The sequence below is a fragment of the Staurois parvus genome, unplaced genomic scaffold (assembly GCF_062004578.1).
Source record: "Staurois parvus isolate SC_StPar_1 unplaced genomic scaffold, SC_StPar_1.0 ptg000096l, whole genome shotgun sequence".
NCBI classification, from domain to species: Eukaryota; Metazoa; Chordata; class Amphibia; order Anura; family Ranidae; genus Staurois; species Staurois parvus.
In genome coordinates this window covers 17996749-18023368 of record NW_028317892.1, presented here as the reverse complement: position 1 = coordinate 18023368, position 26620 = coordinate 17996749, and the positions used below count along the sequence as shown (strand labels likewise).

The 26620-nt window shown below is 42.3% G+C and overlaps 1 protein-coding gene across 2 annotated transcripts in view; it reads right to left on the bottom strand.

Moving 5' to 3' along the window:
• Nucleotides 1-26620, bottom strand: part of ECPAS (Ecm29 proteasome adaptor and scaffold) — a 171195-nt gene that overhangs the window by 894 nt on the left and 143681 nt on the right. For both annotated transcript variants that reach the window (XM_089670950.1, XM_089670951.1), the window contains 6 exons: nucleotides 20970-21013; nucleotides 20159-20351; nucleotides 19347-19494; nucleotides 15297-15402; nucleotides 11272-11360; nucleotides 305-376 (listed from right to left, as the gene is read on the bottom strand). In XM_089670950.1, coding sequence (XP_089527076.1) covers nucleotides 305-376; nucleotides 11272-11360; nucleotides 15297-15402; nucleotides 19347-19494; nucleotides 20159-20351; nucleotides 20970-21013 — 652 coding nt within the window. The remainder of the gene's footprint in view (nucleotides 1-304; nucleotides 377-11271; nucleotides 11361-15296; nucleotides 15403-19346; nucleotides 19495-20158; nucleotides 20352-20969; nucleotides 21014-26620) is intronic.

The window sequence follows — 26620 nt, the reverse complement described above, 5'->3', positions numbered from 1 at the left end:
TTCACTTCATCCTTTAAACCATTCCTGTCTTTTATTCAGTACATTTTTAGCAAAGTATATTTTTACACTTCTACTCTACAGCTAAGGTCTGCTTTAAATAGTTTTAAGGGTTTGTGCATACCATCTGCATTGGGCAGTCCCAATATAAGGACAATGCAAATATTCTGGTTCACATTGGTGTGTGTTGGAGGAAAATGGAATGTGCTGCATTTTAGCACAGCACAAATTTTTTTTCAAAAACATTACAACTCTAGGTTGCTTTTCTGACAATAATTACAAGTACTTATTCATACAACTGACTTACCTTCGAGTTTCTTTATTAGTAGTTCTAATACAGAAAGAGCTTCTGTTCTTATGGATGAATAACTCTTATTTTCTAACAAAAGTGAATAAAAAAACATTGATATTTGATAAAACATTAATATGGTACAATGATGTACATAATTTTACAACATAAAATATTAAAGAAATTTTTAGAGAACACATAAAGCACTATTTACATCTAAACGGACCAGATAATTCCAATGTAATCACAGAAAGATAGAAAAACTACGAAGGAAAAATATATTACTGGCCCCAAACTCTAATTGTTACATGCAGGTTGATTAATTAAAAACCATAGGGACTTGGGAAAAAATGTATTTTGACAAAAAAAAACTATATATTTTTTTAGAGATGTGAATGCCATTGGTTTATATAAAATGTATTTTTTGTTAGACTAAGGGACTCCCCAGGCCATTTTTGAGCTCTCTCACACTTTGAGTGACAATTACTCATGCAACACTGTACTCAATTGAACATTTTATTTTTTTAGCTTTATAAGCAAAAAAAAATAAAACAATTTGAAAAAAAATGAACACATTTTTTCTTAGTTTGTTATAAAAATTTGCAAAAAAATAATCCCTCTTGATATATTTAGGCCAAAATGTATTCTGCCACATTTCTTTTGTAAAAAAAATAACCCAAATCAGTGTATATTAGTCTGTGTGAAGCCTGAAGACTATGGTATTTATACTTGAAAATTGATCAGTCCTAATGTACTTACTGATTGCTTATCTAATTTCTTGAGGCCTTAAAATGCCAGGACAGTACATATACTGTACCTCCAAAATGATCCCTTTTGGGAAAGTAGACATTCCAATATATTTAGTCAGAGGCATAATTAGTTTTTTTTTCCAAGTAGTAATTTTTTGTCACAATTTTGTGGGAAATTAAATATATTATATATACATACATATACACTGCTCAAAAAAATTAAAGGAACACTTTGAAAACACATCAGATCTCAATGGGGAAAAATAACATGCTGGATATCTATACTGATATGGACTGGGTAACGTGTTAGGAACCTAAGGATGCCCCATCGTTTGATGGAAATGAAAATTATCAGCCTACAGAGGACTGAATTCAAAGATACCCCGAAAATTAAAGTGAACAAATGATTCAGCAGGCTTGTCCATTTTGCTGAAATATCATTGCAGCAACTCAATAGTAGTTTGTATGGACCCCACGTGCTTGTATGCATGCCTGCCAACATCAGGGCATGCTCCCAATTACCGTATTTTTCGCTCTATAAGACGTACTTTTTTTCCCCCCAAAAAAAGGGGGGAAAATGTCAGTGTGTCTTATGGAGCAGCCGGTCCGGTATTTCCGCCGCCGCCATGTCAGAATACCGGGCCGGCAGCTCCGCTCTTCTCTCCTGCAGGACCTTACCTGTTCCTCTGTCCAGCGTGTACAGTCTTCCCGCGCCGGCTTCTGTGACAGCCGGGTGCCCACTGCGCATGCGCGAGAAGCGCTGCGCTTGGTGAATGGTCCGGCGACTTCTGGGACACATGACAGGTTCCAGAAGGCGCCGGGCCATTTACAAAGCGCAGCGCTTCTCGCGCATGCGCAGTGGGCACCCGGCTGTCACAGAAGCTGGCGCGGGAAGAAGCCAGCGTGCCCACACTAAAGAAAGAACAACTTCAGCTACCCGCTCCCCCTCCCTCCCCAAAGGTCCGCAGTCTCTGGTCGTCCCCTGTACTGTGTCCGCAGTCTCTGGTCGTCCCCTGTACTGTGTCCGCAGTCTCTGGTCGTCCCCTGTACTGTGTCCGCAGTCTCTGGTCGTCCCCTGTACTGTGTCCGCAGTCTCTGGTCGTCCCCTGTACTGTGTCCGCAGTCTCTGGTCGTCCCCTGTACTGTGTCCGCAGTCTCTGGTCGTCCCCTGTACTGTGTCCGCAGTCTCTGGTCGTCCCCTGTACTGGTCCGCAGTCTCTGGTCGTCCCCTGTACTGTGTCCGCAGTCTCTGGTCGTCCCCTGTACTGTGTCCGCAGTCTCTTGTCGTCCCCTGTACTGTGTCCGCAGTCTCTTGTCATCCCCTGTACTGTGTCCGCAGTCTCTTGTCATCCCCTGTACTGTGTCCGCAGTCTCTGGTCATCCCCTGTACTGTGTCCGCAGTCTCTGGTCATCCCCTGTACTGTGTCCGCAGTCTCTGGTCATCGCCTGTACTGTGTCCGCAGTCTCTGGTCATCGCCTGTACTGTGTCCGCAGTCTCTGGTCATCGCCTGTACTGTGTCCGCAGTCTCTGGTCATCGCCTGTACTGTGTCTGCAGTCCATTGGTTCAGAATATTTTTTTCTTGTTTTTCACCTCTAAAACCTAGGTGCGTCTTATGGTCAGGTGCGTCTTATGGTCAGGTGCGTCTTATGGAGCACGAAATACGGTAAGCAAAGGATGGTGTCCTGGGGTATTTCCTCCCAGATCTGGAGCAGGGCATCACTGAGCTGGCGTCGTCGGATAGATCGAAACATGATATCCCAGAGGTGTTCTATTGGATTTAGGTCAGGCGAGTGTGGGGGCCATTCAATGGTATCAATTCCTTCATCCTCCAAGAACTGCCTGCATACACTCGCCACATGAGGCCAGGCATTGTGATGCACCAGGAGGAACCCAGGACTCACTGCACCAGCGTAGGGTCTGACAATGGGTCCAAGGATTTCATCCCCATACCTAATAGCAGTCAGGGTGCCGTTGTCTAGTCTGTAGAGGTCTGCGCATCCCTCCATGGATATGCTTCCCCAGACCATCACTGACCCACCACCAAAACAGTCATGCTGAACGATGTTACAGGAAGCATAACGTTTTCCACGGCGTATCCAGGCCCTTTCACGTCTGTCACATGCTCAGGGTGAACATGCTCTCATCTGTGAAAAGCATGAAATGCCAGTGGCAGACCTGACAATTCTGGTATTTAATAGCAAATGCCAATCGAGCTCTATAGTGCCAAGCAGTGAGCACAGGGCCCACTAGAGAACGTAGGGCCCTCAGACCACCCTCATGAAGTCTGTTTCTGATTGTTTGGTCAGAGACATTCACACCAGTGACCTGCTGGACGTAATTTTGTAGGGCTCTGGCAGTGCTCATCCTGCTTCTCCTTGCACAAAGGAGCAGATTCCGGCCCTGCTGATGGGTTAAGGATCATCTATGGTCTCCTACAGTAACTGCTTGTCTCCTGGAATCTCCTCCATGCTCTTGAGACTGTGCAGGGAGACAGAGCAAACCTTCTGGCAGTGGCACATATTGATGTGCCATCCTGGAGGAGTTGGACTGCCTGTGCAACCTCTGTAGGGTCCAGGTATAGCCTCATGCTACCAGTAGTGACACCAACTCTAGCCAAATGCAAAACTAGTGAAAACTCGTCAGAAAAGATGAGTAGGGGAAAAATGTCAGTGACCTCAACCTGTAAAACCATTCCTGTTTTAAGGGTCGTCTCATTGTTGCCCATCTAGTGCACCTGGTGTGTGCGTGTGAGATTATATATATATATATATATATATATATATATATATACACATACACATATACATACAAACACATACAGTCAGGTCCATAAATATTTGGACATCGACACAATTCTAACATTTTTGGCTCTATACACCACCACAATGGATTTGAAAGTCAATGAACAAGATGTGCTTTAACTGCAGACTGTCAGCTTTAATTTGAGGGTATTTACATCCAAATCAGATGAACAGTGTAGCAATAACAACAGTTTGCATATGTGCCTACCACTTGTTAAGGGACCAAAAGTAATGGGACAGAATAATAATCATAAATCAAACTTTCACTTTTTAATACTTGGTTGCAAATCCTTTGCAGTCAATTACAGCCTGAAGTCTGGAACGCATAGACATCACCAGACGCTGGGTTTCATCCCTGGTGATGCTCTTCCAGGCCTCTACTGCAACTGTCTTCAGTTCCTGCTTGTTCTTGGGGCATTTTCCCTTCAGTTTTGTCTTCAGCAAGTGAAATGTATGCTCAATCGGATTCAGGTCAGGTGATTGACTTGGCCATTGCATAACATTCCACTTCTTTCCCTTAAAAAACTCTTTGGTTGCTTTTGCAGTCTGCTTTGGGTCATTGTCCATCTGCACTGTGAAGCATCCAATGAGTTCTGAAGCATTTGGCTGAATATGAGCAGATAATATTGCCCGAAACACTTCAGAATTCATCCTGCTGCTTTTGTCAGTAGTCACATCATCAATAAATACAAGAGAACCAGTTCCATTGGCAGCCATACATGCCCACGCCATGAAACTAACACCACCATGCTTCACTGATGAGGTGGTATGCTTAGGATCATAAGCAGTTCCTTTCCTTCTCCATACTCCTCTCTTCCCATCACTCTGGTACAAGTTGATGTTGGTCTCATCTGTCCATAGGATGTTGTTCCAGAACTGTGAAGGCTTTTTTAGATGTCGTTTGGCAAACTCTAATCTGGCCTTCCTGTTTTTGAGGCTCACCAATGGTTTACATCTTGTGGTGAACCCTCTGTATTCACTCTGGTTAAGTCTTCTCTTGATTGTTGACTTTTACACACATACACCTACCTCCTGGAGAGTGTTCTTGATCTGGCCAACTGTTGTGAAGGGTGTTTTCTTCACCAGGGAAAGAATTCTTCGGTCATCCACCACAGTTGTTTTCCGTGGTCTTCCGGGTCTTTTGGTGTTGCTGAGCTCACCGGTGCATTCCTTCTTTTTAAGAATGTTCCAAACAGTTGTTTTGGCCATGCCTAATGTTTTTGCTATCTCTCTGATGGGTTTGTTTTGTTTTTCAGCCTAATGATGGCTTGCTTCAGTGATAGTGACAGCTCTTTGGATCTCATCTTGAGAGTTGACAGCAACAGATTCCAAATGCAAATAGCACACTTAAAATGAACTCCGGACCTTTTATCTGCTCATTGTAATTGGGATAATGAGGGAATAACACACACCTGGCCATGGAACAGCTGAGAAGCCAATTGTCCCATTACTTTTGGTCCCTTAACAAGTGGGAGGCACATATACAAACTGTTGTAATTCCTACACCGTTCACCTGATTTGGATGTAAATACCCTCAAATTAAAGGTGACAGTCTGCAGTTAAAGCACATCTTGTTCATTGAAATTCAAATCCATTGGGGTGGTGTATAGAGCCAAAAGTGTTAGAATTGTGTCAATGTCCCAATATTTATGGACCTGACTGTATATACATACACACACAGCAACTCACAGAAGTGAGTACACCCCTCACATTTTTGTAAATATTTTTTATATCTTTTCATGCGACAACACTGAAGAAATGACACTTTGCTACAATGTAAAGTAGTGAGTGTACAGCTTGTATAACAGTGTAAATTTGCTGTCCCCTCAAAATAACTCAACACAGAGCCATTAATGTCTAAACCGCTGGCAACAAAAGTGAGTACATCCCTAAGTGAAAATGTCCAAATTGGGCCCAAGGTGTCAATATTTTGTGTGGCCACCATTATTTTCCAGCACTGCCTTAACCCTCTTGGGCATAGAGATCACCAGAGCTTCACAGGCTGCCACTGGAGTCCTCTTCCACTCCTCCATGACGACATCACAGAGCTGGTGGATGTTAGAGACCTTGCGCTCCTCCACCTTCCGTTTGAGGAGGCCCCACAGATGCTCAATAGGGTTTAGGTCTGGAGACATGCTTGGCCAGTCCATCACCTTTACCCTCAGCTTCTTTAGCAAGGCAGTGGTCATCTTGGAGGTGTGTTTGGGGTTGTTATGTTGGAATACTGCCTGTGGCCCAGTCTCCGGAGGGAGGGGATTATGCTCTGCTTCAGTATGTCACAGTACATGTTGGCATTCATGGTTCCCTCAATGAAATGTAGCTTCCCAGTGCCAGCAGCACTCATGCAGCCCCAGACCTTGACACTCCCACCACCATGCTTGACTGTAGGCAAGACACACTAGTCTTTGTACTCCTCACCTGGTTTCAGACACACATGCTTGACACCATCTGAATCAAATAAGTTTATCTTGGTCTTTAGAAGAGGCTTCCTTCTGGGATGACAGCCATGCAGACTAATTTGATGCAGTGTGCAGCGTATGGTCTGAGATGACCCCCCACCCCTTCAACCTCTGCAGCAATGCTGGCAGCACTCATAAATCTATTTCCCAAAGGCAACCTCTGGATATGGCGCTGAGCACGTGTACTCAACTGCTTTGGTTGATTATGGTGAGGTCTGTTCTGAGTGGAACCTATCCTGTTAAACCGCTGTATGGTCTTGGCCACTGTGCTGCAGCTCAGTTTCAGGGTCTCAGCAATCATTTTATAGCCTTGGTTATAAACAATTTTTTTTTCAGCTCCTCAGAGTACTTTGCCATGAGGTGCCATGTTGAACTTCCAGTGACCAGTATGAGAGTGAGAGCGATAACACCAAATTTAAACACACCTGCTCCCCATTCACACCTGAGACCTTGTATCAGAGAACCCAAAAGCTCTCAAAAACATAGCCAAGGGCTCTCTACCTGTTGTGTGGAAGAGTAACTGCAAAGCCAGGGTTACACAAGCCATTTTCCAGGACTGGTTTTTCCACCACTTTATCCCAGAGATAGAGAAATATTGTTTGGAGAAAGATATCCCATTCAACATTCATTTGCTGCTTGACAATGCACCAGGTCACCCCCAATTCATGGATGACTTTCGTCCCAACGTAAAAGTAGTGCATCTGTCACCGAATACTAGTGCTCATCCAACCTGTGGACCAAGGAGTCAACTTTGCTTGGCGTGAGGCTTCAGCTGTCACCATGAATAGGGTTTGGAAGAACTTTTGCCTGCAGTTTGTTCATGAGGTTCGTGGACTTGAGAAGATGGGCAAGGAGTCCAAAGAGGTCTTCAACAACTTAGTGACATTTAGAATGAAGCTGGAGCTAGATCTGCAAGAGGATGACTTCATTGAACTCCTTGCTGTGCAACATGTGGAGCTTACTAATGAAAACCTGATGGAATTAGAGGCCCAGCGAAAAGACAGAGAGAGCCAAGAGGAAGATGTAAATGAAGAACCAAAGAGATTCCCAACACAGGAAATGCAAAGGGGATTTTCTTTACTTGAAGAGGCACGGTTTGTTTTTGAGGACTCCAACGTAGAATGATACACAAAGGTTGCAGCAGCTGTTCAGAATGCCATCCAGTGCTACAGAGTCATTTATGATGAGAAAGAAGAAATACTACTGAAACATCACTGGATCATTATTTCCAGACGGTAGACAGAATTGAATCCATGAAAAAACCTGTGTCATCAACATCAGGTGTGAGTGAAATTCCATCTTGCCCTCCATCTCCTATTGCTGCTGTTCCTTCAGCTCCATCAACATCAGGTGTGGGCCAAATTCCATCTTGCCCTCCATCTCCTATTGCTGATGATCCTTCAGCTCCACCATCTCTACCTATCCTCCCTCCTCCAGTTAGTAACCCTCTTCCACTTTATGCCAGTTGTGGTACTGTAACACCATTTTAAGGTAACTGTTAAAGCAAAAATAGTTTACTTACAGAATTTTTGTGTTTTTTTTAATGCTTACATTGTATATTTGTGTCAAAAGGTGTACAAGACTCACTTTGCCAGACTTACGAACGAATCCGATTTACGAATGTTCTCCCGGAACGTGTGTATATATATATATATATATATACACACACACACACACACACAGGTCCGATTGATATGAAATTTTTACCCGCATGTTGGTAACAATCCATGCAATCCATACATACAAAGAAAGCAAAACAAACAAGTTCAGAAATTATGTATAATAAAATGGAATGACACGGAAAAAAGTATTGAACACGTGAAGAAAGGGAAGTGCAAAAAGGCATGGAAAGCCAAGACACTAGCTGAAATCTATCAGTAATTAGAAAGCAATCATGCCCCTTGTCAGTGCAAATTAATATCAGCTGGTTCAGTCTCAACTAATGACCTATAAAAATGTGTCTCAGTACTATGGTGTCACACAAAAAGCAAGGAGCTTTCTCAAGACCTTTGCAACCTTATTGTTTCAAAACATACTGATGGCATTGGTTATACAACAATTTCTAAACTCCTGAATGTTCCACTGTGCACTGTTGGGGCCATAATCTGACAGTGGAAAGATCATCATTTCAACATAAACCAGCCACGACCAGGTGCCCCTCTCAAGATTTCTGACAGAGGAGTGAAAAGAATTATTAGAAGAGTTGTCCAAGAGCCAAGGACCACTTGTGGAAGCTTCAGAAAGACCTGGAATTAGCAAGTACAATTGTTTCAAAGAACACAATAAGTAATGCACTCAATTGCCATGGCCTGTATATACACTCACCACGCAAGACTCTATTGCTGAAAAAAAAGCATGTTGAAGCTTGTTTAACCACTAGCGTACTGGGCACTTATACCCCCTTCCTGCCCAGGCCAATTTCCAGCTTTCAGCGCTGTTGCACTTTGAAAGACAATTGCGCGGTCATGGAACACTGTACCCATATAAATTTTTATAATTTTTCTGTGACAGATAGAGCTTTATTTTGGTGGTATTTAATCACCTCTGGGTTTATTTTTTCTTAAACAAACCAAACCAAAAACCACTGAAAATTTTGAAAAAAAAAGAAAAGGTTTTTTCTTAGTTTTTGTTATAAAATTTTGTAAATAATAGATTTTTCTCCTTCACTGATGTGCGCTAATGAGGCTGCAGTGATGGGCACTGATAGGCTGCACTGATGGACACTGATAGATGGCACTGATGAGGAGGCACTGGTAGGTGGCACTGATGGGCATCAGTGATTGGACACAGCTGATCACATGACCGAGCCGACATCTTCGGCTCTTTCCATTGATCGGTGATCCGCTGTGTCCTAGGGACACAACGCACTGCCGATCGCCGCGCGCTCTGGGAGCCGTGCATGTGTGGTTAGAATGGGAGGACGTTATAGGACGTCCTCCCAGAACGAGAGAACCACCTTGCATCCGTCATATTACTATATGGCGGGCAGGAGCTGGTTAAAGTGGGCTGCACAACATTTAGACAAGCCTGTGAAATACTGAAAAAATATAGTCTGGTCAGATGAGACCAAATTTGAACTCTTTGGATGCCATAATACACACCATGTTTGGAGGTCAAATGGCACTGCATATCACCCCAAAAACACCATACCAACCGTAAAGTTTGGAGGTGGGAACATCATGGTGTGGGGCTATTTTTCAGCATATGGTACAGACAAAACTTCATATTACTGAAGGAAGGATGAATGGGACAATGTAACAAGACATTCTTGATAAAATTCTGCTGTCATCTACCAGGATGAAGAAGGGGAAAGAGGGTGGACATTTCAGCAAGACAATGATCCCAAACACATAGCCAAGGAAACTCTTAAGGAAAGAAAATAAAGCTGCAAGAATGGTCCAGCCAATCATCTAACTTGAATCTAATAGAAAATGTATGGAAAGAACTAAAAGGTCAAAGTTCATAGTAGAGGCCCAAGGAACCGTCATGATTTGAAGAATGGGACAAAATCACATCTGAACAATGCATGCGACTAGTTTATCCATAGAGGAAGCGTGTGGAAGCTGTCATTACCAACAAAGGATTTTGTACAAAAGTATTAAATAAATTTCAGTTAGCATGTTCAATACTTTTTCCCTGTGTCATTACATTTTATTGCACATAACCTAATTTCTGAACTTATTTGTTTTGGTTTCTTTGTATGTATGGATTGCATGGGTTGTTACAGACATGTGGTGAAAAGTAAATATTAATAGCACCTTTAGAAATATATTTACTGAGAAAAAAGGTGACGTGTTCAGTACTTATTTTACCCGCTGTGTACGTGTGTGTGTTTATTATATATTTAGTAGAGTTTAATTTTCTCTTTTTGATTTAAGGTTCTCACTAGATAAAAGTTCCTTTTATTGGCATAGACCATACAAACGTTTAATACTATTTTGTTTATAGTGTTTTTACTGTTCACACTTTTACACTAACCTGGCTGTCTTTCCATTTTCTTTTTTTTTTTCAGTTTCGCCCACCAATTAGTTCTTAAAACTCCTCCTTCATTGTTCTCTCTTTCTGGAAATGCATTGTCTATGTTTACCCTGAAGTGGATTCCGATTCCCTTGGCTGATACCTCAGGACTTTATTGCCAAAGGCTAGTTAATGTTTTTTGGACTTGTACCTTTTTATCTTTTCCCAGTATCCCACTTGTTTATCTATCACACTACTGTTTCACATTTAGTTTGTGTGTTTTCTTGGATTTAGCATCTGCTTATATCACTTTTATGTGGTTTCCGTATAATTTTGAGGGTCTCCAGAGGACTGCAATTTTCTTAACCATTTTAAATTGCTTAATATTCAGGATGTATTATATTTTCCCTCACTTTTATTTGTAATACTGGACTGAAGCCAAAATTGAGGTAAAAATAGAATGCAGTGGTATGACTGTCAATGTTGGTCACTAACAGGAACAATGTAAAGAATATCTGTAGACTCTTGGCGAATTTAGGCACACAAAAAAAGTTTAGAAATAGAAGAAAAATAATATGTTTACTTTTAAAACCAAACAACTGTTCAATTAGGGTAAGGCACTGCGGTAGAAAAGGCTCTGACCGGTTAATATGCACAAAACATTATGGTCACCACAATTTAGTATGTCTTGTGACAATGAGATCTGCCTATTATTGAGGTATGCTCCAAGCACAATATAACTACAGCAATCTTCAGCTCACAAGACACTACATGTGTTTCCTTTTTACGAATATCAGCTAAACACTGGTCATTAGAAAGGTTTCAGAATATGGAAAACCTTTGGATAACCCTATGTGAATTCAGAGACTGTCGTGTCTTATTCTATACACTACGTGCTGGTTGCCTAAACTTAAGTCTAACAATAATATTCAGAGAAAAGTAATAAAACAGCCAAATGGACAACATAAAAGGGCTAAGGAGGACAAGAACACTGCTCATAGAATAAAGACGCTTTACCTAGTGAATGTGCTATCGCTGGACAGGCTTCTGAAAGGATTTCTGTAAGGGCCACAATGTCTGAGTGCTCCTTTTCTAAAATCAATAACCTATAAAAAGAAGGAAAAGGCATGCAACATTTTTTATCAGTTCAATACACATCACATGCATTGCTTATAAGTCAACCACTTTGAAAACAAATCACTGAAAGTAACATTTTTATTCATATGTTATACATCATAGATAATCTTTGAATAACTCTGCTATTCATGTGGGTGTAGGTTTTTCACATTTAAAGAAGCAAATTCTGGCAACAGCTGCTTATAGTGTCTTAATACACATTTCTTCGAAAAAATCTAGGAACTATATAGAAAAAAATAAGAGACCCCAAAGGAAAATTAGTATATTCAACCAAAGACATTGCTAGGGTGTTTGAAGAATATTATAGTAATTTATATAATATTACTCCCCATAATTCTACAAATAATGACAGAATAGGAAAAGTGGAAAAAAGAAGGGCATATTTAAAAAATGCAAGATTACCGAAAATAAGTGAGGTACAATTGAATTCCCTAGAATCAGAAATAACGCAGGGGAAATACAATCAGCATTAAAAAGTACCATGGTTGGGAAAAGCCCAGGGCCAGACGGATAAACGGTGAGGTATTATAAAAAATATAAAGAACTATTAGTACCTAAATTAAGGATATATATGAACGCATTGGGGGGAGAAATGGAAATGAGGCGGGAATCCCTACAAGCACATGTAGTTCTCATTCATAAAGAAGGAAAGGATGTCACTCAATGTTCAAGCTATAGACCGATTTCTTTACTGAACACAGATACTAAATTATATGCAAAAGTTCTGGCAAATAGGTTGAAAGACCTAATGCCTGAATGGATACATATAGATCAAGTGGGCTTTGTTCCAGGGAGAGAGGGTAGAGATAACGGTTTGAGATCCTTGTTCCTCATCCATAAAAGCAGAAAAGAGAAAACCCCTGCGGTGGTGCTCTCGATTGACGCCGAAAAGGCATTTGATAGGGTAGACTGGTCATATATGATGGATACACTGGAAGTACTGGGGATTGGAGTTAGAATGAGAGAAAGGATAAAGAAGTTAAATAGTGTACCCTCTGCAGCAATCATGGTTAATGGGGATTTATCAGAGTATTTCAGGATGCTAAATGGAACAAGACAGGAATGCCCTCTGTCTCCACTATTATATGTTATGTCATTAGAATCTCTATTGTCTGCAATAAGGAATAATGCGGATATCAGGGGAATGCGGATTGGAAACACAGAGCAAAAGGTGGCAGATGATATGTTGTTTTATGTGGGGAACCCTAGGATAACATTACCAAACTTAATGAAATTACTGAAAGAGTATGGGGAGATATCAAACTTAAAACTTAATCCAACATAAACAGAGATCTTAACTATAAACCTTCCAAATAGAGAGAAAAATAAGATACAAGAGGAATTTCCCTTCGTCTGGAGAGAAAATGAATTAAAATATCTAGGAATAAAATTAACTGCCTCCTCTAAGAACTTGTATAAGATAAACTATATTCCATTGTTAAATGAGATTAAGGATGAACTAAGGAAATTAGGAGGGGGAACCCCCGTCATGGATAGGTCGTATAAATCTGATAAAAATGGTGCCTGTTCCAAAAATCTTATATAAATTTCAAATGATACCAATTAAACTTCCAGAAGCATATTTTAAAATAATTAAAAATCGATAAGATATATTTGGAGGAATAAAAAACCAAGAATAGGTTATGAAATTTTAAGTAGAAATAAAGAGAAAGGCGGACTGGGAGTACCAGATTTTAAAAGATACTATAACTCAGTAATGGGGAGAATTTTTGACTGGACACATAATGCAAAAGGGAAAAGCTGGGTTAAAATTGAAAATGTACTAAGTAAAACTAATCCAAGTAGGATCATATGGGTGCCCACACAACATCGAGGATTAGCAGATAGCACAAGTTGGTTCACATTAAATGTTTTAAGAGTTGGGATGTATTGCACAGACAGAAGGGATGGGAATTTAATTCACTGTTAATGCCCTTAGGGTCTACAGAGTTTTTTCCCCCAGGTAAAGAAGGTATCACAGGGAAGTGGATTAAGAAGGAAGATGCACAATTGAGGGATATGATGGTGGGGGAGGAAATGGGTTCATTCAGGGATTTGGAAAAGAAAAAGGGAGAGGTTTTCACGAGAATGGACGAGTGGCATTATTTTCAATTGAAACACTTTGTAGGGAAGCTTCCAAAACCCTTAAGAACAAGAAAGGATTGGAACCCCTTTGAGCGGTTATTAGACACACGGGAGGATGGGAAACATGGAACTTCTAAAATATATAAGATTCTCACTGAAATAGACACAGATATAAGGCCACCATATATAGAAAAATGGGAAAGGGATATGGTTGTGATAATAGATGTGGAAAAACAGAGGAAAATGTATAGATTAATTCATGAAACTAAATAAGCGGGAGGTAGAAATGAATTTTAAATGTTTGGCAAGATGGTATATTACGCCGAGTGTGGCACATAGACTGAGTGGAGATAATTCACCTTTGTGTTGGTGGGGATGTGGAGGCAGAGGCACTATGTATCACATATGGTGGGAGTGTCCTAAAATACAAGAGTACTGGGAGAAAATCGTGAACTTGATTCGGAAAATTACAAGAGGTTGACATTATATTAGATCCAGAGACTTGCCTTTTCCATAGTACCAAGCTTTCAGTCAAAAAGTATAAAAAAAAAATCTAGTGTATTGTATTATTTGAATGCAGCAAAGGGCTTGATACCCAAGTTCTGGCGAAGACAGGAGGACTGGGTCGATAGGGTGGATCAAATATGTAAGATGGAGGAACTTTACCATATAAGCGAGGATAAGATGGAGCGTTATTATATAAGATGGAACAAATGGGAGGAATTTAAAAATTCAAAAAGGCAAAGTTAAATATAGAATGTATGGGGGATAATATAAAATAATATGGTTATACTTTTCTCTTCTCTTTGGAGGATGTGGATCTCCAGAAAGGAATAGGAAAATGCAGAGCGGTGGGGGCGGGGGGGTTGGTTGGTTGGTGGGGGGTTGTAGACAGGAGGGTGAGGGGGGGTGTAGGAGGGGTAGAAATGGTGATAAGATAAATGTTTTGAAAATGTGTCAATGTTTTTAAAAGAGTATGTTTGTATAATTTATTTACTTAAAAATCAATAAATATTTAAATAAAAAAAAATACATATTTCTTCGGGGAAAAAAAGACCAACATCATGTCTTTGAAGACAATTGCACTAAACCACAGCATATTTGGTATAACTGCTACTCCAGGGAGATATAAAGTAGTAGAGACCCCAGAAGCATCCCCAAATATTGTTTTCAGCAGCAGGAAATGACCCAGTGGCTAACAGGCATAGTGAATTAAAAAAAAGGCAGGTTTTATTCCTGTCAGTTTTATACTGCTACATACGCATGGGTGTGGACATTTTTTACATAACTACTTGTCCAGGGACTAAATCGGAGTTGTGCAGAGGCTGGCACTGTGTGGAAGCAATCAGAAAAAAAACTACCTGCCCAGCACCCAGAATGACATGTACCGGACATTGGGCGATATGAATTCAACATTCCTGATATGTCTTTAGAAAGAAGAACCAATGTTCCCAGTCCTAATATGAAAGCTAGGACTTCACCATAATGCTAGTGCCACTGACCCCTAGTATATTCATCATAAGAATATATACAGAATGCATACCAGACAGATGAACCAGAAGATTCAATTTATAGCCATGCACTGGGTTGTCAGCTCATGATCATGTGTGGGGGAAATTTTCATACAGCAGTAAAACACCCAGAGAGGAATTGTATACTTCTCACTACATTTAAAACCTTTGGGTGTAGTTTTATTTATGTACCTGTATATATATCAATGTATTTATATAAACTGTGTAAGCCAAATCACAGAAAACAAGACAAATTATAACCCCCTAAAACTTACTGAATGTGTTATTCATGCTACAATCAAAACTTACCCCTGAAAGTAGGCAGTCATAGACTGAAGAACAGCATGCTGGACTTTCCATGTGCTCAGTTTTAGTCTTTCACACATTAGCTTGCACACTTCAAACCGATAGCAGCCTATTAAAATGCAAAACAGGTAAAACATATTTCAGTCCCAGATATTCCCATGATAGTCTGCGCCCCCTGAAGACAATACTAAGGTGTTATATTCTAGTAGGTGGAAATACTATTTATTCTATATTTAAAATAAGGCAAGGCAGCATTATACTATCAGTCAGTGCTCAAATTTTCAAGTCCTGAGCTACTAGCCAGGCCTTAAGAGTTGCTCACCACCAGTTGCACCACCCTACCCGTACCCTGCCCCACCCCTAAATCCACCCCAAAACATGCCCTCGTAAATTATCTCATGAAATGACACTGTTAAAATGTTTTATGCAGAATAAAGTTATTAAAATATTAAATAAACACCCATCAGGTGTCCTTTACATTAGGTGTCCAATCAGAATCTCCCTTTTCATCAGGTGTCCCCACATGGGACCAACTACTAGCACACAACAAAACGCTTCTCTTTTAGATGCACTCATGAAAGCTATTGCTGGAGGACAAAATAGGTAAGAGGAGGAGGGGAGGGAGAGACTTGGGAGGGAAAAGGGAAGAAAGGAGAGAAATTTGGGAGGAGGGAAGGAAAGGAGGAGAGGGAAAGAAGCAAGGGGAGGAAGGAAGGGAAGGTAAGGGAAGGAGGGGAGGAAGGAAGGGAAGGTAAGGGAAGGAGGGGAGGAAGGAAGGGAAGGTAAGGGAAGGAGAGAGATTGGGGAGGGAGGGAGGAAGCAAGGAGAGAGATTGGGGAGGGAGGGAGGGAGGAAGCAAGGAGAGAGATTGGGGAGGGAGGGAGGGAGGAAGCAAGGAGAGACATTGGGGAGGGAGGGAGGGAGGAAGCAAGGAGAGAGATTGGGGAGGGAGGGAGGGAGGGAGGAAGCAAGGAGAGAGATTGGGGAGGGAGGGAGAGAGATTGGGGAGGGAGGGAGGGAGGAAGCAAGGAGAGAGATTGGGGAGGGAGGGAGGGAGGGAGGAAGCAAGGAGAGAGATTGGGGAGGGAGGGAGGGAGAGAGATTGGGGAGGGAGGGAGGGAGGGAGGAAGCAAGGAGAGAGATTGGGGAGGGAGGGAGGGAGGGAGGAAGCAAGGAGAGAGATTGGGGAGGGAGGGAGGGAGGGAGGAAGCAAGGAGAGAGATTGGGGAGGGAGGGAGGGAGGAAGCAAGGAGAGAGATTGGGGAGGGAGGGAGGGAGGAAGCAAGGAGAGAGATTGGGGAGGGAGGGAGGGAGGAAGCAAGGAGAGAGATTGGGGAGGGAGGGAGGGAGGAAGCAAGGAGAGAGATTGGGGAGGGAGGGAGGGAGGAAGCAAGGAGAGAGATTGGGGAGGGAGGGAGGGAGGAAGCAAGGAGAGAGATTGGGGAGGGAGGGAGGGAGGGAGGAAGCAAGGAGAGAGATTGGGGAGAGAGATTGGGGAGGGAGAGAGATTGGGGGGGGAGGGAGAGAGATTGGGGAGGGAGGGAGGGAGGAAGCAAGGAGAGACATTGGGGAGGGAGGGAGGAAGCAAGGAGAGAGATTGGGGAGAGAGGGAGGGAGGAAGCAAGGAGAGAGATTGGGGAGAGAGGGAGGGAGGAAGCAAGGAGAGAGATTGGGGAGAGAGGGAGGGAGGAAGCAAGGAGAGAGATTGGGGAGAGAGGGAGGGAGGAAGCAAGGAGAGAGATTGGGGAGGGAGGGAGGGAGGAAGCAAGGAGAGAGATTGGGGAGGGAGGGAGGGAGGAAGCAAGGAGAGAGATTGGGGAGGGAGGGAGGGAGGAAGCAAGGAGAGAGATTGGGGAGGGAGGGAGGGAGGGAGGAAGCAAGGAGAGAGATTGGGGAGGGAGGGAGGGAGGAGAGAGAATGGGGAGGGAGGGAGGGAGGAAGCAAGGAGAGAGATTGGGGAGGGAGGGAGGGAGGAAGCAAGGAGAGAGATTGGGGAGGGAGGGAGGGAGGAAGCAAGGAGAGAGATTGGGGAGGGAGGGAGGGAGGGAGGAAGCAAGGAGAGAGATGAGGGAGGGAGGAAGCAAGGAGAGAGATGAGGGAGGGAGGAAGCAAGGAGAGAGATTGGGGAGGGAGGAAGCAAGGAGAGAGATTGGGGAGAAAGTAAGGAAAGGAGGAGAGGGAAGCAAGGGAAGGGAAAGGGGGGAGGGAAGGGGAGAAGGGAGGGGAGGAGGGGGAGGCGGGAAGGGGAGGAGGGAAGGGGAGGGGAGGAAGGAAAGAAAGGGAGGGGAGGAAGGAAGGAAAGAAAGGGGGGGAGGAAGGAAGGAAAGGGGGGAGAAAGGAAGGAAGGGGGGGAGAAAGGAAGGAAGGGGGGGAGAAAGGAAGGAAGGGGGGGAGAAAGGAAGGAAGGGGGGGAGAAAGGAAGGAAGGGGGGAGAAAGGAAGGAAGGGGGGGAGAAAGGAAGGGGGGGTGAAGGGGGAGAAAGGAAGGGGGGGTGAAGGGGGAGAAAGGAAGAGAAGGGGAGAAAGGAAGGAGAGAAAGGAAGGAGAGAAGGGGAGAAAGGAAGGGGGGGGGATGAAGGGGGAGAAAGGAAGGGGGGGGTGAAGGGGGAGAAAGGAAGAGGAGGGGATAGAGGAGGGGATGAAGGGGGAGAAAGGAAGAGGAGGGGATAGAGGAGGGGATGAAGGGGGAGAAAGGAAGAGGAGGGGATGAAGGGGGAGAAAGGAAGAGGAGGGGAGAGAAAGGAAGGGGAGAGAAAGGAAGGGGAGAGAAAGGAAGAGGAGGGGAGAAAGGAAGGAAAGAAGGAAGGGGAGAAAGGAAGGAAAGAAGGAAGGGGAGAAAGGAAGGAAAGAAGGAAGGAAGGGGAGAAAGGAAGGAAAGAAGGAAGGAAGGGGAGAAAGGAAGGAAAGAAGGAAGGAAGGGGAGAAAGGAAGGAAAGAAGGAAGGAAAGAAGGAAGGAAGGGGAGAAAGGAAGGAAAGAAGGAAGGAAGGGGAGAAAGGAAGGGGAGAAAGGAAGGAAAGAAGGAAGGAAGGGGAGAAAGGAAGGAAAGAAGGAAGGAAGGGGAGAAAGGAAGGAAAGAAGGAAGGAAGGGGAGAAAGGAAAGAAAGAAGAAAGGAAAGAAAAAAGGAAGGAAGGGGAGAAAGGAAGGAAAGAAGGAAGGAAGGGGAGAAAGCGAGGAAAGAAGGGGAAAGCGAGGAAAGAAGGGGAGAAAGGAAGGGAGAAAGGAAGGAAGGGGAGAAAGGAAGGAAGGGGAGAAAGGAAGGGGAGAAAGGAAGGGGAGAAAGGAAGGAAGGGGAGAAGGGGAGAAAGGAAGGAAGGGGAGAAAGGAAGGGAGAAAGGAAGGAAGGGGAGAAAGGAAGGGAGAAAGGAAGGGGAGAAAGGAAGGGGAGAAAGGAAGGGAGAAAGGAAGGGGGGGGGGGACAGGAAGGGGGGGGGGGACAGGAAGGAAGGGGGGGACAGGAAGGAAGGGGGGGGGACAGGAAGGAAGGGGGGGGGGACAGGAAGGAAGGGGGGGACAGGAAGGAAGGGGGGGGGACAGGAAGGAAGGGGGGGGGACAGGAAGGAAGGGGGGGGGACAGGAAGGAAGGGGGGACAGGAAGGAAGGGGAGAAAGGAAGGAAAGAAGGGAAGGAAGGCGAGGAAGGACTCACATGGATAGCCCCCGGCTCACTGGCTAAGTTAGAAGCATTACAGAGCTGCCAGCTGCTCTGTTTACAATATCCCTCCCACACATCTTCTTAGAAGCTGCATTGATTGGAGTGTGGGCAGGCACAGGGGAAGGCAGAGCAGATCTAGCCTCTCTCTCTTTCCTATTGATAGTTTCCAATGCGAACAGGTGAGTGGGAATTGTGAGCCCTGCTATCAGTAATCCATAGGACAGAGCTGGGATCTCTAGCCACTGCAGTCTCTGAAACACATTCAACACATCCGCAAAAACCTAACATTTTTGCATGGAGCCTGTTTTTACATTTGTCTTTATAGAAGCAGTACTAAGATGTAATCCCTTAATGGGACCCCAAATGAGCAAAGCTCCTGGTATATTGAAAAAGGCCTTACACTGAGTAGCAGGGTTCCTGGGCCAAGCCTTGCCTAGAGTTGAGAAGGCACACAATAGAGACTCTGTCTGCAACTCTTTTGTTTTCTCATTCTCCTCATCTTCCTCTTTCTCTTTTGGTGACCGCGCTCCCACAGTTTCCAGTGAAGTCTATATTAAAACAAGTAACAATGAGTTCAAATTTTATCCAACATTAACATTAGTCGTCTTACAAGTGCAAGGTAACTGTGTATTAAACTGTGACTCTGTCATGTTCACCTCCATGTATTCAATTCACATGTCTTGCCAATCAGACCCATTACTAACAGTAATACAAAACCTCTAACATAAGTAGAGAACACCACATTATTTATGTTTTATCTATACTTTTCACAGCAGCCAAAATCTGACTCAGAAGACAGTTTATAAATCTGACACTGCATGAATGTCTTATCTATTCTTTTTGTATGGGCACAAGATGTTTTCCCGTGATGATGTAAACAAAAGGACAAGTGTAGGATCTAAAACTGACAAGCTTATGAATGACAGCTCACACATGAGGCTCTCTTTTGTATGTTACCAAAAATATACTATAATGACTAACATTGTCCAAAGCTCTAAACACAATGCTAGAGAATAAAAATAGTACAAAATGAACTAAAAATCCAAGCCACATTTTTTAACGTTTTGTTTTCTTGATCCCAAATAACAACTAGACTGAAAAGATTAATCCATAATGTGATACTAAATATTTAATCTCTTAGAACAAAACACTGCACTGTGAATAAGTCATACATGTGTAGGTATATAAGTAAATATACCCAAGTAAATATACCTTTTTTATCAAGGGAAAGAGGATATCTGTCAATTCCTGGAAGCGATCCTCTTTAGTAGATTCAAGTACATCAGCAGCACACTTGAGAGCAACTATTTTGTACTTGACATTTTCTTTCCGACACTCCTTTAGTATGGCCTGAATAATATCATCTATAGTGGGCTGTCCAGGAACACCTTCCTTTAACTGATTGCTGTGGAGGGCAAAAGAGACAAGCACAACCCATCTAAACTTAATATAACAAAGCAAAATGTGAATGACAAATGTGTGTCAAATACTTCATACATTCATGTTATATTTTCTGATGGACAGCAATGGCAGGCTGCACGCTATATTTATGACAAGTTTATATTAAAGTGGTTGTAAAGGCTCAAAGTTTTTTACTTTCATGCATTCTAGCCCCCTCAATACTTACCTGAGCCTCATGAAGATCCAGCGATGTGCACGACAGCTTCAGCATACCTGGGTCGCTGCCTCCTCATTGGCTGAGATAGCAAGCGGCAACCATTGGCACCCGCTGATGTCAATCACAGCCAGTCAGCCAATGAGAAAGGGGGGGGGGGAACACCTGACAGGAGGGAGGGGCCAGGAGAGCCTGCAGGGGACCAGAGAAGAGGAGGATCCAGGCTGCTCTGTGCAAAACCACTGCACACAGTAGGTAAGTATAGACATGTTTGTTATCCAAAAAACAAGACAAATTAACCTTTAGAATTGCTTTAATTTATGCCATTTCCAGAGAAAGACTTTGCAGCAAGCAATATAACCTAACAGCAAGCTTTGTGTGTTTTTTTTTTCAATAAATAGTGCTTACCTACAATTGGAAACCACAGTTCCAATAGCTTTCAGAAGTTCTTCCTGTAAATTGGAACAGATTATAATGTAAAGTATTCTAAAAATAAAGACACAGAAAAAAACTGAAAACACTTAAAATAATAAAACAGCTTGGCTAAAAATCATATATATAATAACACTTGTGCATATTGCGTGCAATTCCAAACTAAATGTTAACACAAAGTCAGTTCATTCTGCCTTAGCTTCACAGAGATCTGCTAATCTGTGAAAGCTGTCCATGTGTCCCCAAATGTTAAACATGTCCCCACACCTGAAAGCGGGGTGCACCTTGATGCAGAGGTAGAATCGTCTGAGGTTTTGGCAGACTGTGTAGCAGACTGTGTGGATGGATTGGAAGCCAAGCTTGGGGGTGGAAGAAGTGCCCCACACATTTGGACATGAGACACACGGAAAAAACGTGAAGTGAGGAATCAACAACGGTAGTGGTCAGATTTCTTTTAGGGATTTACACCAGATACAGTTTGACAATGTAAGGTCAGAGCCAGAATTAGAAGTGCAAGGCCTGATAGCAAGAACAGCGCTTCTAGCCATTTGTCATTGGTTTCTTAAAGACAGGCAGGTCATCTACTGAAACTGTAGGCACCCGATTGGCCTACTCACTAATAGAGTCTTCAGAGACAAGGCAAGAGCTGAGGCAGGGTCAATGGTTCTGCAGCTTGAATGGATTCTGCAGTCTGGAAAACGTACTATATGGAACCCAGTGCCTGAAGGCCACTTCCAGACCCTCCCATTGCATGCCCAGTCCAGTGGGGTCTGGACACAATTACTCCTAAAGGCAAGCTGGGAACGACTGTGCAAACTGAAAATATGAAACTACAGCAGTGATGTAAAGAGAAGTCTTGATTGAAATAAAAACATAAAAAAGGTGCTAGCAAAAAAGTTAGTCTTAACACAGCAGAGCATTCGTCTTCATAAGACACTTAAATAAGATGTCTTTGTTCCTTGGACACTACCAAAAAAGTGAGGCAAGCTGGTACAGGAAGGGGTTATCCTAGGTTTGCCTACAATTTGTTTGTCAGTGTCCATTTCTTCTAAAGGCAGCAGTATAACCCAAAGGTCATGACTTACTGTGTCCCTCAGCTGGTGAGAAAGAAAGTTAGACAAATTTGTTTCAGCTGATCTGCTGCATTATCCTGTATTTGTATCGTCTATTTTGCATGTTTATTTCTATTGATAGCATTTACTGTTTTTTCATTTAACACTATTCTATTTTTGTGTAAAAAATACCAACCACAAAGAGAAGAAACCAATATTTTTTTTTAATGTTTAGATCCTTGCAATGATTTTTTTAGATATAAAGAAAACAGAGGGCGCCTAGTGCGTTACCTTAAATAACAGTAATAAAAAATGATAGGTAATAAACTCAAAGGACAAGTATAAATAAGCTCATCATAAGAACAGCACTGTCCAGTCTGCATGGTATAGCTATCCACATAGGAACACTGGACCTCCAACAGGCTAACACGTTTCAAGGACTTGCCTCTTCCTCAGAGCCACAATGATTTTTTAGAGACTGACACTGGCTTGTAAATGATAGAAGGATCAGTGATTATGCGAAATATGGACTCATCAAATGCAGGGTCAACACCATGTAATTTAAGCCAGAAACTCTTTCAGGCTAGGGCTATACATTGGTGATTTATTCTCTTTGCTACCACAATATTTACTCATTGGCAGTTCTCTTATTTGCAACACATTTAAATCAAAAACTAATCAAATTACTATTGTAACAGTACTCCTGTGTCCCAGAGTTAACCATTAGCCCACTATCAGCTGATGGGGCAGAGCTGTGTCAGCCTTGAAAAAGATCATGACAATACTGCTGGGATCCACTCGACTGCCTGAAAGGACAGCTGGCTCCGCACTTTCCCTAGCCTGGGGCTCCAGTCAGTGCTGGAGAACAGAGAGAGAGATCAGTGACTGACAGTCATTGTTCTCCACTCCAGGCAGAAAGATAGCTGAGTGATCAGTGGTCATGTGATTTCTTGCCTCTCAATCTTAAAGCCAGCGTGGAGCAGCTACAATGTCATATTTGATCACCTGTGCGTTTTTTTATTTTTTGCGCTATAAACAAAAAATGTCCGACAATTTTGAAAAAAAACCTATATTTTTGATTTTTTGCTATTAACCGTTTCAATACCGTGCAATTTTACACCTTCCTGCCCAGGCCATTTTTCAGGTTTCAGCGCTCTCACACTTTGAATGACAATTGCGCGGTCATACAACATTGTACCCAAACTAAAATTTTATCATTTTCTTCACACAACTAGAGCTTTCTTTTGGTGGTATTTAATCACCGCTGGGGTTTTTATTTTTTGCTAAATTAACAAAAAAGACCAAAAATTTTGAAAAAAAACACATTTTTCTTTGTTTCTGTTATAAAAGTTTACAAATAAATAATTGTTCTTCGTAAATTTAGGCCGAGATGTATTCTGCTACATGTCTTTGGTGAAAATAACCCAAATTAGGATGTATTTTTTAGTTTGTAGGAAAGTTCACAAACTATGGTATAGATCTGAATATTGATCAATCCTGAAGTACTGAGAGCCAATCTAATATCTTGAGGTCCAAGAATGTCAGAACAGTACAGATATCCCCCAAATGACCCCTTTTTGCAGAGTAGACCGTCCGACGTACTTCATAAGAGGCATGGCGAGTTTTTTGAAGTTGTATTTTTTTGTCATAATTTTTCGGAAAATGAAAAAATTAAAAAAATTATTTTCACTATTTTTTTTTTTACATACTGTCACCAGTGCAGTACAGCGTCATCATATAACTGGCATGGCGGTGAACAGCGACACTGACTGGTGACAGTATGAAAAAAAAAAATATTTTTTTTTTTAATTTTTTTTATTTTTTTATTATATTTAATTTTTTATTACATTTTTTTTAAATTTTTTTTAAGATTTTTTTTCATATTTTACTATGACCAAAATAGTACAATGTTACCATAGTAACACTGTACTACTTTGGGGAAGTGATCAGTATTTTTTTTTTTTTTTTAAACAATTTGCTTATAGCAAAGAATTACTTTGCTATAAGCAAGCATTTACCTGAATGAAATCGATTCATTCAGCTTTTTTTTTTTTTTTTTGTGCTTAGCTGTGATTTGGTCACAGCTAATCACATGACATGTGCATGTGATTAGCTGTGACCATTCACAGCTAGGCACTAGTGTACAATGGATGGCATCATGAATGAAGCCATCCATTGTATACAACTGTCATGTGATCTGCTGTGATTGATCACAGCAGGTCACATGGTACCGGCAACGGGAGCCGGTACTCGGATCTGTCATCGGCCGTGTCCGAGGTGCACGGGCGGTGACAGATCGCACTGCTGCGTCGCTCTGCAACCGCGAAAAACCGCGCATGTGCGGGAGCACGCCAAATGGCGTGCACCCGGAATACAGGAGCACATTTCAAGCCGCCAAACGGCCATTGGCCGGGCGGCTAATGGTTAAACATGTCCAGTAAAAAAATTGTAAAAAAAATTTAGTCATAAATTTAGGTCAAAAAGTATTCTGCTACATGTCTTTGCTAAAAAAAAAAAAAATCCCAATACGTGTAAATTAATTAGTGTACGTGACAGTTCTAGCGTTTAAAAAAAGGTGGTATATATACTGGATTTTTTTTTTTTTTTTTTACTAGTAATGGTGGCAATCAGTGACTTACAGGGGGACTGCGACGGTCATTCTGACACTGGGGGGAACTGACTTGGTGTCACTGACATCTCCAGTTATACTAATACAGTGATCAGTGCTAATAAAAAGCACTGACACTGTACTAATGACACTGGGCAGGAAGAGGTTAACATGTGGGGTGATCAAAGGGTTAACTGTGTGCTGTTTCACTGTGTGCTGTGTATGTGTTTTACACTGTAGGCACACTGCTTTGTATGGCTCTGCAAAGCAGTGTGCAGGAGCTGACAGGGGAGAGATCTGTGTTGTTTATACACAGGTCTCTCTCCCATTGGTAATATTCAGAGATCGTTGGAGCAGGGAATCACCAGCCAGGACCCGGTGATTGACAGCCAAGGCCACGAATGGTGGCATGGGTAGGGCACCGCACCGACTGTAGCAGTATTTCTGCGATAGGGCGGCATAGAATTGGTTAATCACTTGTCACCCAGCCACAGTAGATTTACTGTGACCAAGCAGCAGCTGCAGGCTCAGCAATGTAAATAAACTTTGCGAACTTGCTTCCATATCTGGGACGCACATGTTGTGCTGACCCGCGCTGTGGTTGGACACAGTAAGATTTTGTCAGCAGGTCCCATCGATGATTTATGGCTGAGACCTGCTGATTAGCTGTGGCCAATCACAGTTTACAAACAACACAGGGCTCTGTACACAGAGCAGCAATCTTGCTGTTTTCTTCTCTCTGCAAAGCAAGGAGAAAAAACAAAAAAAAACAGCCAAGTCTAGTAATAAAAGCAGCACATATTACACATTGGTAGGCACATAGTTCACTTTTTGATTGCCCCATAGATGTTAACCTCTTCCCAGCCAGTGTCACTAGTACGGTGACAGTGTACAGTAATAGCACAGATCACTGTACTAGTGTCATTATTGAGGTTAGTGTCAGTCATGTAGAGCACTTCCCAGCCAGTTTCAGCTAGTGCCAGATTGCCCACTACATTATCACCATCTCACTATAAGTCATTGATCACCACCATTACCAGTACAGTATGACAGCTGTGTAAATTCCAGTATATATACCATAGTTTGTAGACAATATAACTTTCACACACACTAACTAATATACCCTTGTTGGGATTTTTTTATGTTACCAAAAACATGTACATTTTGGCCTAAATTTATGAAGATTTTTTTTTTAATTGCATATGTATTATAACAGAATGTAGAACATATTGTGGGTTTTTTTTTCAAAATTTTGGTGTTTTTCCTTTTATATAATAAAACATAGAAAAAACCCAGTGGTGATCAAATACCACCAAAGGAAAGCTATATATGTTTAAAAAAAATGATATGAATGTAATTTGGGTACAGTGCTGCATGACCTCACAATTTCCATTTGAAGTAGCGCAGTGCTGAATAACAAAAAATGTCCTAGTCATGAAGGGGGTAAAACGTTTTGAAGGTCAAGTGGTTAAAGATAGTATAGTCAGGGAGAGACTGAGATGACAAATGGTCACTGAGACCAATGGCCCAACTGTGCGCAGAACATCAACAGCCTAGACAGAAAGGAACAATACTGCATTTAGGGTGACCAAAGTTACTATATGGGCAGTAGGAATGGAGAGAAGATTGGAGTTCCTTATGGTTATTTGCAAAGTAGCAGATGAAATCAGCAATCAGTCCTTCAGCATTAACCACTTCCATGGTAGAAGTTGGCAGCGGTCAAATTGATACACTGAAGGAAGTATTTGATCTCCTGCTGATTTTGAATGTTTGCCCATTCACAAAGAAATGATAAGTCTAAAAATTGATGGTAGGTGTATTGTAACACAGAGACAGAATAGCAACAAAAAAATCAAGAGAAATGCATGTCTAACAAATTATGCACTGATTTGCATGTTCATGAGGAAAATAAGTATTTGATCCCCTTCACAAACCATGACTTAGTACTTGGTGGCAAATCCCCTGTT